Source organism: Labeo rohita, chromosome 5, assembly GCF_022985175.1.
Source record: "Labeo rohita strain BAU-BD-2019 chromosome 5, IGBB_LRoh.1.0, whole genome shotgun sequence".
Lineage (NCBI taxonomy): Eukaryota > Metazoa > Chordata > Actinopteri > Cypriniformes > Cyprinidae > Labeo > Labeo rohita.
Window position 1 is genome coordinate 1,797,768 of NC_066873.1, and position 13,287 is coordinate 1,811,054.

A 13,287-nucleotide genomic window follows, 5' to 3' on the forward strand; every position below is an offset into this window, starting at 1 on the left:
TAAATAAGAATGTCAGTATTTCGATGACTCATTAGGAAGCAAAGCATTAGGAGATCCATCATTGCAGATTATTAAAGAAAAATTAATGATTAGTCGTTTAACTTTGCATTCTAGTTGGCATATTAGACCTTTGGTCATTTTTAGAAGGGTCTTTGCTTTAGTTCTGCTTCCTTCAGCAAATAACTACATCTTTCCACATGATCCACTCACTTCACGGTGAGTCACTCCAACTGTCTACCAGCTAAATACAACATGTATTGTACACACATTTAAAAGAAGAAAAAAGACCTCACTTGCAGTCACTATCAACAAAGATTACATGTCAGCTTGACCACACCTGTGGTAAGTGGGTTGTTAAGTTGTAAACTGTAGCAGTAATAATAATTATTATACCTTTGCCTTAATGAACCTGAATGTAACTATGATACACAGAAATAATGTTTCCTAATAGGTTTTACATGTGGTAGTTTAAAAACACCACTAGTGGCCAGTGCTACTTCATTCTAATGGTAAGTTGCCACCTTTTTGGAGGCTACTACTGTGAAGTACACAGTATTGTTCAATATTATACACTGATTATTACTTTTGCTATATAAAACCAAACACATTACGCAATTAGTTTTGCTGTGGTGTCTTTAGAAGTATTTTCACTGGCAGTGAAGAAATGTACAAACTAACTGTCCAGTTGCTGTTTGAAATGTAAACTACTTAATTTTTACTTGTTTGTTTAAAAGCAATATGAGATAGTAAGTCAAGAAAGACACAATATTAACTCAAGTCAACCGCATTGCATTGTGGGAGAGAAAACTCTGCGCAGGACACACACTGCATGCTGCAGCAATATTAAGAATGTGATAGTCTGCTATTCCAAATTTAACCGTGGACTTCAGCCACTGATAGCATAATACTAAGAGTCAGCAAGAAATGGCAGATTTTGCCCCTTATCTTTTTTTGAATAGCCATAGTATCAGATTCGACAATGGACTGAACCTCGGTATTTCTGTGATTCATCAGCCTGTCATCTTTATTTCCATCACGTCCATCATTCAATGCTTTATTATACTTTACGTTTTTGCACGAACATATATTAGAGAAAATCCTATCTAAAAATAATATAGAAGCATGTGTATAATTTACTGCATGTTTTTCAAATTGATCTTTGTCATTGCATTTATTTCAGCATGGAATTTCTTTTTTTAAGTTTTTAAGTTTGTGAATGAGATTGCTGTTTGGGATGTTAGGAGATGATGTGGACATAAACATTCGGACAAACAGTTCTGGAAAAAAATAAACTTTTGGCATTGCAAGTTAATGAAAATATTGATGAAGCACCTTGTTAATTGTATACACGGAGTACTGTATACACGGGGTCAACATTCAGTCACATTGTAAGCATTGATTGACTGATTGATTTTATTTTGTTATCTTTCAGGTTTTTAAATCATAATCTTACACTCGACACACAACAGACTTGTGGGGTTCATACCTTGTATGTGTCAGGCTTACAACTACAGAATTCTTTTTTATAAGTGCCTATCTCTTCTCCAAAAATCACACATGTCTTCTAAATGTAACAGAGTGTGTCAAAAATTACACATGGGCGTTTTGGACACGTGAGAGTTTACAGGAGGGGCCCTGTGATATAGTCCATGCTCAGGAACTCTTGGACCACAGCACTCACACCATAACCACACCTTCACACACAGCTGGGATTCTGAGCCTGCAGGTAAGATACTTAATTATTATTTCTAACAAGATACTTTGATTCATGTGAAGATAAAATTGCTTCTATCTGAATATTTAGCAAGGGCTCATTATTATGCCTCACAATCACATGAAAGAAGTGTAAGATTTTTTTGTTTTGTTTTTTTCTTCACAATTTGGTACAGAAAAAAAACTGGTACAATTTCTGTATAATTACAATTTGAAAAAACTGCAATTGATTAAAAACACCCTTCGGATTTTAATAAGACAGAAATGTTGGGTTCTCTGAGTTAAGTAATTCCCATTAGGGAGCACATGCATTAGTCTGCTCAACAGAACATCATAAAAGCAAGATAAGAGTATTGCCAGATATTCTGTGCATACAAGGAAATGGTGGAGATAAGTAACATGACTTTTGAACATTTTAGTGGACTGGACATTGCAATTAAAATGTATTTATTTCTATGTCAATCAAGTGAAAAATAAAAAACAGCATTTAATAACCATTTTCTTTATGATCTGACCTGTGAAGTGCTTTGATATTTATTTTATGTATGATAGGTAGTTCTTTTTTTTCTGTGTTATCTCTCTGATAACACATTTGTATAACACGTCATACAATGTGCGTAATTCTGAGTGCTTTAAGTAGGCATAATGAATAAAATAAAATAAAAAAAAATTGAATAGTGGACTAAGAAAAAAGAATGGTTGAAAATGAACTTAAAAAGAGTTTAAAATAATAAGAAGAAATACAATAAATAAATAAAAAAAAATATGTGCATTGTAATAAAACAATAAAGAGCAAATGCATTTCCTCTTTTTACTGCCATAGCTACTGGTTTGATGTTTTTTTTTTTTAATGATTTCCTTATAAACAGTTAATGCTCTGACCTACACAGTACTTTAAGCTGCATTTTATATACCGAAGGTTGTATACAAATAAAATATATTATTAGTATTATCTCCTGATAACAAAAGCGCTGTTTAAGTTTAAGGCTTCCGCTGCTGGACACCCAATAATTTAATGCAAGGCTAATTGCTAATTAGTGAACTAAAAAAAACATAACTGATAAAACTGACCAAATGGATGAATAAAAGAATCAATAACAAAGAGTTACAAAAAAAAATGCAACAAAAGTGCAACACAGCATTTCATTACAGAATGCGCACCCGTTTCTCGTAAATGCATCTATTATTAACTTATAGAGTATGATAGACATATATATGACATATTACATAATCACCAATATTATCTGTCTTAGGATGACTTGCAACAAGGTGCTGTTCTTTTTGAAGAGTCTATCGAGGCGAAAGCCATTGGAGCCTGATGGTGAAGAGTCCACCTTTAAGCGCTGCTTAACCACACTCGACCTAGTGGCCCTTGGGGTGGGAAGTACACTTGGTGCTGGGGTCTATGTCCTTTCTGGGGAGGTTGCCAGAACAGTATCTGGTCCCAGCATCATCGTGTCATTCTTCATTGCGGCAGTGGCATCTGTGTTTGCGGGCTTGTGCTATGCAGAGTTTGGCGCCCGGGTGCCCAAGACTGGCTCTGCCTACCTGTACAGCTACGTCACTGTCGGAGAGGTGTGGGCCTTCATCACCGGCTGGAACTTACTGTTGTCATACATCATAGGCAAGAACAAACATCATATACACAGCATTAACAACACATTCAGATAAATACGCTTTATTTGAGCTGGCTGCCATTGCGGATTAATGTTGACAGTGCCCATCACCTTGCCATTTGAAGGAATAATTCAGCCAAAACTTCTGCCTTCATGTTTTCACTTTCATTTCAAACAGTAATGACTTTAGTTTTCCCATGAAATGTAAAAGGTGAATAAGTCACACAAACAACTTTTATTGTGCCTCTTTTTAAAGACTGAATGCATAAATCTCTGAATGGAAAAGAGCAGTGTCAAAACATCTCCTTTTGAAATGTAACAGCAAACAGGAAAACAAAAGGCATTCACACAGAGAAGCAGAGCCGGAGCACAACCAAAATGTTCTTCCGCAAAAAAGCTCTAAACATTGCAAAGATCAGCTCGCAATGCTTTTAGGAAACGCAGCCCAGCTCAAATAAGATTTTCCATTAGCGTTCCACAATCATTTTAATCAGTGTTATAAATGTTAAAAGATAATCTTTTCATGACATAATGCTTGACTCACTAAATTATGATTGTAATTACATGGCCTTTAAATCTGCTTATCAATTGTTTGACAACCACAATGAGTTTATATAACTTGAATTGATCTGAATGACTTTATGACAGGGACATCCAGTGTGGCAAGAGCATGGAGTGGCACTTTCGATGACCTGATTGAAAATAAGATTGCCAATTATTTGAGTAAAAATACGCCAATGAATTTACCTGGCCTCGCTCCCTACCCGGACTTCTTTGCTGCTGGACTTATCGTGGTTTTGGCAGGCAAGTAAGATCTACAGCAAATGTAGTGTTGTAGTGTCAATAAATTAGGTATGTTAAAATACAGTCATTTGAATCAACATGGGTTAAATGTATGTTGATTGTTGTTCTCAGGTATCCTTGCATTTGGGGTGAAGGAGTCTGCCATTGTCAATAAGATCTTCACAGCTATTAATATGTTAGTTCTGATTTTTGTCATCATTTCTGGATTCATCAAGGGTGACCTTGGAAACTGGAAGATAACAGAAGAGGAAATTTGGAACTACACAGTAACTGCGTATGTTGCGTTATGAAATTTACAGAGCTTTTTTTGTGGAAGTGGTAGATCTTTTGGCTGTATGTTTTAGATTAACAATGTTAAAAAAATAAACTGGAACATTTAAAGCAGGGGTGTCAAACTCCAGTCCTGGAGGGCCGCAGCCCTGCAGAGTTTAGATGCAACCCTAATTAAACACACCTGATCCAACTAATCAAGTCCTTCAGGCTTAATTGAAAACTGCATAGTATGTGTGTTGGAGCAAGGTTGGAACAAAACTCTGCAGGGCTGCAGCCCTCCAGGAACTGAGTTTGACACCCCTGATTTAAAGACTTTGAACACACATTTAACAATGAATTACTTTTTACAATACCTACTACACTTAAATGGTTTTAAACATTGTTTTTTTTTTCTTTTCTTTTTTAAATAGAAATCTCTCAACCTCAAATGAAACTTTATCCAGTTTTGGAAGTGGAGGATTTTTTCCATTTGGTTTTGAGGGAACTTTTGCTGGAGCCGCTACCTGTTTTTATGCCTTTGTGGGATTTGACTGCATTGCAACCACAGGTAAAAATATTCATTTTCCAAAACTGTATGCTGTTGTTGTTGTTGTTGTTGTTGTTTTTTTCCTGTTCATAGTGACCGTGTCTGTCAGGCTGTAAAAAACAAACAAACAAACACTACAACATATTTGCTGTAAATCTTACAAAACCACGATAAGGCCAGCAGCTAAGCAGTCTGGGTAGGGAGCGAGGTCAGGTAAATTCGTTGGTGTATTTTCACTCAAATAAACATAAAGTAGTCCATATACTATATTCAAAGTATTTTGAAGTCATATATAGTATAAGGAACAGGCCAAAATTACTTACAGATATCTCCAAGTTGTTGGTGTTAATCGAGCACCTGGTGCTAATTTCCTTCATTACGTGACAAACCCTAATTAACTGCCAGCATTCCTCCAATTTGCTTGGAAGAGGGCGGGCTGCTCTGAGGTGATTGAAACCCAGTGACAGGAGAGCTCCAGAAGCTCTCTGGGTCCGGGATAAATGCAGAGCTCGAAAGCCTCTCTCCGTACAGTGGGGAGTACTCCGGGTTCGAGAGGCATTACCGAGCTCGGAGCCGGACAGCACGCCAAATACCCATACCATTCATCCCGCTCTATTATCTGTAAGGCAAACTTGTTAAAAAAAGGTTTTTGTTGTATTGCCTTGGTTATTTTGTCAGACATGTTAGTATAACAGTGGTATGCCTACAGCTAATATTCCTTCAAATTTTGAGCAAAGAAGATTAACAATATTTTAGAAAACAAAAACAAGTTTTTAATAGATTGTTCTCTAATTTTGCTCTCCACTATATGTATGTACATGTATGTATGTATACCGTTATCAAAATGATAAAACAATCCCTGTTCACATGGATCTGCAAAACTAAAAATGCTGTATTACGCATGCCAGGCCAGTAGTTGGCGAAGTCACTTTGTAAAGAAACACTACGCTCCTGCGCACATATGCTGAACTGAGCTTGTAATAAACATGTGCATGCATCACTGTTTTTAGAAATGTAACTTTTTTTAGGCCCCCAAAACGCCATTGTCACTTAAATGAATGGACAAAACGGACTAAAGACTATTTAAGTTCCTGAATCATTATACAGATTGTTACCACAACTGGTACACATATGGCTTAAGATGTCAAGGAATATAATACTTATGGTACTTTTAGTGTGTGTGTGTGCGTGTGCGTGGGTGTGTGCGTGTGCGTTTTGTCTTGTTTGGAGTTTGGCAGGCATGGTCACTTTGGTCTTTGATTTGTCACTGTATAGAAGACAGCACCATGAAAATTCTTCAACCAAAAATGTCCATAATATATACAAAAAGCATAGCAGGAAACATACAGTAGCGATAAGGTATAATTTACTAGTCTAAATTATTTTACATGATGATTTTTGTTTTTTAAATCTCTGTCTCCTGTATCTAGGTGAGGAAGTCAAAAACCCACAGAAGTCTATCCCTATAGGAATTGTGGCTTCTCTTCTCATCTGTTTCTTGGCTTATTTTGGAGTTTCGGCTGCTCTCACCCTCATGATGCCATACTATCAACTAAACGTTCAGAGTCCCTTACCTGTAGCCTTTACCTATGTGGGCTGGGATCCTGCAAAGTATGCTGTGGCTGTTGGATCTTTATGTGCTCTTTCAACAAGGTGAAGCAACACATGTTGACCCATAAAACACTTACTATGCTAGACTCATACTGTTAGGACTATAAAAAGCAGCTTTACGTGATCAGTAAGAAGATAGTAGAGTAGGTGCTCATAACTAAAAAGGAAAGCTGTTCATTGGTTCGGTAAAATTAGCATCATAAAGTCAAATGTAGTATGCATAATGCAGGACTCCATACTGCCAAACACAGTTGTAAAGGATTGATGTTGATGCAGGATAGAGCAGAGCAGAAGTTAATTATTTAACATGTTGTGGTCGAAACCACAGCATGTTAAATAATTCTTATTGTTAGTTTGGCTCTTTAGTCTATTAAATCACCAGTACATCCAGGTTCTCTATGACAGATAAGTGTTTAAGAACTTGTAGTAGTTCTATAAATGTACACAGTGTGTGTATATATAAGTGAAGCAAACTTGCAGCTAAACTTGACAGTTTAAGATCACAATGCAAAAAAAGAATAACTATGAAAAAATATACTCATCAGCAAGGATGACTCTTAAACTATTAAGAGTTATTTTATCAAAACATGCAAAACTGTAAAATAAATTACAAAGTTAAACTACTGTAACATTAGTGTAATGCAATTTGTTTACTGTTTAACAGTCTGCTGGGATCCATGTTTCCTATGCCTCGCGTCCTGTTTGCTATGGCCAGAGATGGGCTGCTATTCAAACCACTGAGTAAAATGAGTTCCAGACAGAGCCCTGTCATCGCCACACTCTGTTCTGGAATAATAGCAGGTAATTGTCTTTGAGAACACATACCATCCTAGTGCTCCTTCAGATCCTAATTAGCTAATTAGGTTCAGGTGTGTTTGATCAGGGTTGAGCACCCCTGCCTTAGACAACCTAACTACTACACCAGAGAAAGATATTTAAGGCTGTCCCGAAGGCTTAAGTTGAATATACAGTATAATATTCTCGACTCCAGTCCTCGGGGGCCAACTGCTCTGCACATTTTGTATGTTTCCCTCATTTAACACACCTGATTCAGATCATTGGCTCATTAAGAGAAAGATCCATTAATTTAACTGAGTGTGTCAGTTTCAGAAACATACAAAATGTGCAGAGCAGTGGGCCCCGAAGACTGGAGTTGAGAACTACTGCAGTATAGTACATGTAAATTTGTTTGTCTTCATTTAGTTTTTATTCAATGAGTGATTTTTTTTTTAGCAATACTGGCCATGGTGTTTGACCTGAAGGCTCTAGTAGACATGATGTCTATAGGAACGCTCTTTGCCTACACCCTCGTAGCCATCTGCATCTTAATTCTTCGGTAAGCTTCAAAGACAATACATGATAACATAAATAATACAAATATATAAATATCCGGTGAATAGTATTGTCACTCACTCACTGTTTGGACTGTATTTTCTTTCTTTGCACCAGTCCTCTCTGTTGTTAATTGATTAGTCATTTAGTACAGAGGTGTAAACCTCATTAGTACTATTTATCCATTGTTGAGGGAATACTCATGGAATTTAAGGGTATGGAAGCGAATCCTGCTCACCCTCCTGCCACTAAGAGTGAGTGTTTACTGGACATGGACACTTTTCAGTTTGGAGAGTTTGAGAATTTGCTTCTCCTGAACCCACCTGATTCTGTTCATCTGTCTGATTGGTCCTCCCCAGACTCCCTCTCCCGCCTCTTCTCCAAACTGCACTTTTTTTGGATTTTGTGTATTCCTCCATTCTCCTCAGTCACTTCTACTGTCCAGTCATCTCTGTTCTCCGTCAGTGGTGGGGCTCTATCTTGGGCCTGCCGAAAGTCTTTGTCTCCTGAACCTGAGTAGCCCGTGTCTCTGCCTCCGGCTTCGGATGGCTCCGCTTCACCTCATCCCGTCGTCCAGTCTCCTGTGCCTGCGCTCTTCCCACCCTCGATTCCAGCGTGGACCAATGACCATTCACCATTCAAAAGGCCAGGCTTCGGCACGCCTCCGCTGCAGACTTGCGGGCTGTCTGCCGCTCCACCCCTGCAGCTATGGGCTGCTCAGCCCTCCCTCATGCTCCGTCTCCTTCCTCAGTCACTCCAGCTCACCCTCTGGCCTCTGGATCCTCACCTAGATCTCAGGTGATCATCGTTACGGCTCCGTCATGGCTGCCTGGATCCTTGGTGCCACCTTGGCTCCTCCCTCCAGCATGCCACTATGGAGTGCAGTCTGGCTGTGGCCTGGGATTCCATCCTCCCTCTCCTGCTCAAGGCTTATCCCTGGCTCTCACCATCATCATGACCTTCCTGGACTTTTTGTTCACACCCCCTCCTGGTCTTTTGTCCTCTTCCAAATCCTCCTCCTGCATCCCTCTGCACACCATACTTTCACTAAATCCTGGTCTTTCTTTGTGGTACGAGGTTTTGCTTCCAGGAGGAAGCGTTTCTTTATGTTTATCTTGTTCCTTTACTCCCCTGTTCTGTTCACTTCCTTCCATGTGTGGTTTTCCCTTAGACTGCCTTTATTTTTGCTTTGTCTTTATCTTGTTTAATCAGGTAATGCATTTAGATTATTATGATGGATTTAATAAGCCTCTTAAACCATGGCTGCTCATTGAGGGAAGCTGTGTTAATTTTCATATGTGGCCCTCCAGTTAAATAGTTCAATATGGGAAAGGGGGAAAATGAACACAGTCACCTTGTTGCCACTCAGATCCTCATCATGCTCACCACAAACCTTGAGCATACACCTACGACTTCAGCCAATGGCCTAGTCAGTCCTGGAGCCAGTGCCTGCTGCTTGTTGGACCATTCCTCCTTGTTGGATTCCCTGTTTTTTTCCAGAATCTTAGAATTTCCTCCTCCGCTGGTCTTTTCCACCTGTGCCCTTCAAGTCCATTACCCTGCCTTGCCTTGCTGATCCCTCAGCTCCAGCATGGCTATACAGTCGCTTGTTTCTACGATGGTCCTCCTGCCTTCCAGCTCCACCGGGATCCCCTGTCTTTTCGGCCTCGCCATGGTCTGTCAACCCCCCTGGTTCTGGTCAATCCCCTGGACTTCTGGTCCTTTGACTGTGCCTTGGTGTCACAGTGGTCCTCCATTTATTTTTTTTTGTCTCTGCCACAACCCGCCACATCCGTAACCCCTAAATAGAATACATACGAGATGGGAGGAAAATAAATATTTCAGTACTTTCGCAGTTATATCATTGGGTAAATACACAGTATATAAATTGCAGGCATCAGGGAGCCGCTATTTATATGCAGGCATTGAAACTGCTTCTAAATGCACAATCGTTTTTTTACTTTCACTTTCGAGATTTGCAATCACAACTACAGCGGCAGTTCTTACCACACATTTTACAAGATTAGATGCTTGTTAGTAGTGCTCAGGATCTGCAAATCATTTGTTTATTTTTATCAACACAGGTACCAACCAGATCTGGCTGAGATCAGTGAGAAACCAGAAATTGAGAAGAAATGGAATCCTTTTCGCCCCCCCTAAAAAGCCTTCTGCTAAAAGTTCTAAACTTGTATCTTTGCTGACCGTGCTTACCAGTGAGTTTCAGTTTTTATTATTTCATGCTTGCATCTGATGAGTAAATGTATGATTATGTTGAGTAGCTAGTGCTTCCTTAAACTGGAACTGCTGGCAGTATTTCTATTTTCTCTTTTTCACATCTTGTCAAAGGCAGAAAACATTTAGGTCTATGCAACTATAAAAAGAGGATGTAAATTAGCATGTAATCTACAGTATGCTGTATTTGTTATTTTTCTTACAGAAAATGATGGGAAATGTGGTTTAGTCTCACAAGCCTGTCTTCTTATAAACCAACTAAAATACTTTCTTCTGACAAGCTTTATCGCTTATTAGTAGCACACAAAATAAATGCTAAATTGTAAAAATTGAGCCACTGCAACTCTCAATAATTTGAGCAGGTACTTAGTAAAAGTACTATAGTATAGAAGCAAATCATCTAACAAAAAATAATGACTCCTGCACACTGCTAGAGCTTGCAAATTTTACTAAATGTTTCAGTCTTGTGACCTTCATTAGGTATTGTTTACAAACAGGAAATAAAACTCACCCAAGTTTGAAATACAAAGCAGCCAGTGAGAACAACATAAAAAATCAATAATAGCCAATGACATACCAGGACAAGAACATTAAACCTAACCATTTAACATTTTTATGCTAAAATGATTTCACACTAACATGCATTCTACATTTCATTTCTACATTTCTAGTGGTGTTTGCGGTTATCCTGAGTGTGGCCATCACGAAAGGTGTACAAGCTAATGTGATAGCAGAGTGGTGGATGATTCTAATTATCACTTTGGTTTCGGTGGTGTTTCTTGTGACTGTCATTATTATTTGGCGGCAACCGCAGAATGGTACCAAGGCTGCGTTTATGGTAAGCTGTCACTCACTGGACACTCACTCACAAGGCAACAACATTTTAGCAACAAGCGATACATAAAATGTGCACAGATGTGTTGCTTTAACAGTGGTTCTCAAGTGGTTTTGCTTCAGAGCCCAGATTTTATATTTGACAAGCCAACTTAGTACCAAAATGACAAAATCATTAATAAGTAACAAAAGCTTAATTAAACTTACTCATGAAATGTATTGATACCTAGGTCAACATAATGTAATTCTTATCATAAAGCTAAGGGTCCAGAAGCATTACATTCAGTACACACTTAAGTATTTTCTGTAGTGTATTATTTCTAAGTACTCTTTTTAAAAGTATGCTAAAGTCTACTTTTTCAACAGGGATATTACTGGACTGAAATCCAACAGTTGAGAACTGCTGTTATTAAGAACATGGCAATGTTGTGTTTAGAATTACTTCTAAACAGTTTTGGTCCTCAGAAACATTTTCACATTTTCCTGTAGGTCCCACTTGTGCCACTGCTCCCCGTTTTCAGTACATTCATTAATGTCTACTTAATGGTCCAGCTGGGGGGTGAAACATGGATTCGCTATGCAGTGTGGATGGCAATAGGTAAGACAACATGAATATTTAGAATATATTAGAGTCATATATATACAAGACAATAATCAAATTAGGAAATTAGTATGAGGAAGTAATTTGGAGAATAAATCTGGTTCATCACAAATGAGTCAGCAAACCTGTTACAATATTACTTAAAATGTTTCAGTCTAAAAGACATAATGTTATATGAATGGATAAATATACCATATGATTTTGGTTTTCCAAATTCATTTATTCATTATGTACAACTGTTGCATTTATGAACACTTTCCAGCAAGCTTTATTTGACCAGGATTCACCATCAGGATGTGCTCTGTGATAAATGAATATCATTGGCAGGAGTGCTTTACAAATTTTATCCAAATATTTGACATACAGTGTATGCACATTTCATTGTAAACCAATTTACATAAACCAATTTCCAATTGAAACATAGGCTTGCTCATCTACTTCTGTTATGGAGTGCACTTCAGTGTACAGAAGAAACGGAACCAGACTTCCAAACATCCCATCGATGTTGAGACAACTGATGTTAAATTGGAGGACGAGAAAAAATCTGGATGTACTACACCAACGCTACAAACCAAGTTTTAAAGCAGACATTGATGTCCAGTGCTTTGTTAGAAACTACAGTAGTTTTTTTCTTCTTTACTGAAATTTGAGTTAAAATAATGTATTATGAAGTATAAAGATGAATTTGTAACAAACTATAAAACAAAATGTTGAACACAGATGCTGACCGACGTGTACACTCTCTATGTGATGAAAGCATGAAACTTAAGGGTATATATTTGAATTACTCAGTGTTAGTAGTTAATAAGCTGTTATTTTATTATATATTTATTATTCTTTTTACTAATCATAAAGCCTATCAATAACACAGAAAATCTGGTACTATGCAAACCTATGACATTCAAAATGTGAATCTTCAATTCAAAAATGTATATAAATGGCCCTAGCTAGCAAATATCATTGCACCAAACCATGTTATTTATAGTTGGTTATGGTAAACAATATATTATTTATCTGTTAAAAAAAAAAAAAAAGACTGTGAACTTTTTTCTTGTGTTTTGTTCTTCTAGTTGAGCTTGAAGATGCGGTGTAAGTGTAAACCCAATGAAATACTAAAAAACTTTGTAAGAGAAATGTGGGCATGTTTGGTCTTATGTAGCATTTTCCAGGCCTCTGTTATGACTGTTATTGTACTAACCTTTGAATCGTATATTAGACAATGTTTCCAATACCCTATTCATTGTTGAGTGTCAATAAATATATATATGCATATGCAATATTTACAATAATTTCTATAAGAATAAAAACAAACTTTAACTGTGGAAATTGTAACCAAGTGTACCTTTAATTTTGCAATCAGTGTGAAAGAAAGGATACCATTATATGCCTTATCTGTCAGGGTGTGTAAAAGAGGACCCAAATACAGAACTGCTGTTTATTGACAATAGAGGCAATGGCAGAGGGTGAATTATCTGGACTAGTCAGAGAGAAAACGAGGAAAAGAACAGGACTAATAAAGTATAGGACACCATACTTGGCCATACATCATGTCCTTTCCTTTCCTTTCCTTTCCTTTCCTTTCCTTTCCTTTCATTTCTTTTTCCTTTCCATTCTATGGACTCATGCCTCCTCTTATTCCATCTCTGCTCCACCACTCCAATCCTACCCTCTATAAAGATGTATATTAGGTCTATAAATCATCTAGAGTAATAGTTTTTAGACTAGTAGTAGGTAGTAGACCTCCC

At 37.7% G+C, this 13,287-nt stretch overlaps 1 protein-coding gene across 1 annotated transcript; it reads left to right on the forward strand.

The window, feature by feature from the left end:
- The first annotated feature begins 224 nt into the window (after nucleotides 1–224).
- Nucleotides 225–12,835, forward strand: LOC127165951 (cationic amino acid transporter 2-like). Its single transcript, XM_051110983.1, is given in 14 exon segments — nucleotides 225–342; nucleotides 1,578–1,726; nucleotides 2,967–3,337; nucleotides 3,978–4,133; nucleotides 4,245–4,407; nucleotides 4,817–4,953; nucleotides 6,363–6,585; nucleotides 7,208–7,344; nucleotides 7,777–7,879; nucleotides 9,960–10,017; nucleotides 10,019–10,088; nucleotides 10,779–10,945; nucleotides 11,431–11,539; nucleotides 11,967–12,835. Coding segments are annotated over 12 exon segments (1,851 nt in total). The 5' UTR covers nucleotides 225–342; nucleotides 1,578–1,726; nucleotide 2,967; the 3' UTR covers nucleotides 12,125–12,835.
- Nucleotides 12,836–13,287: the final 452 nt, after the last annotated feature.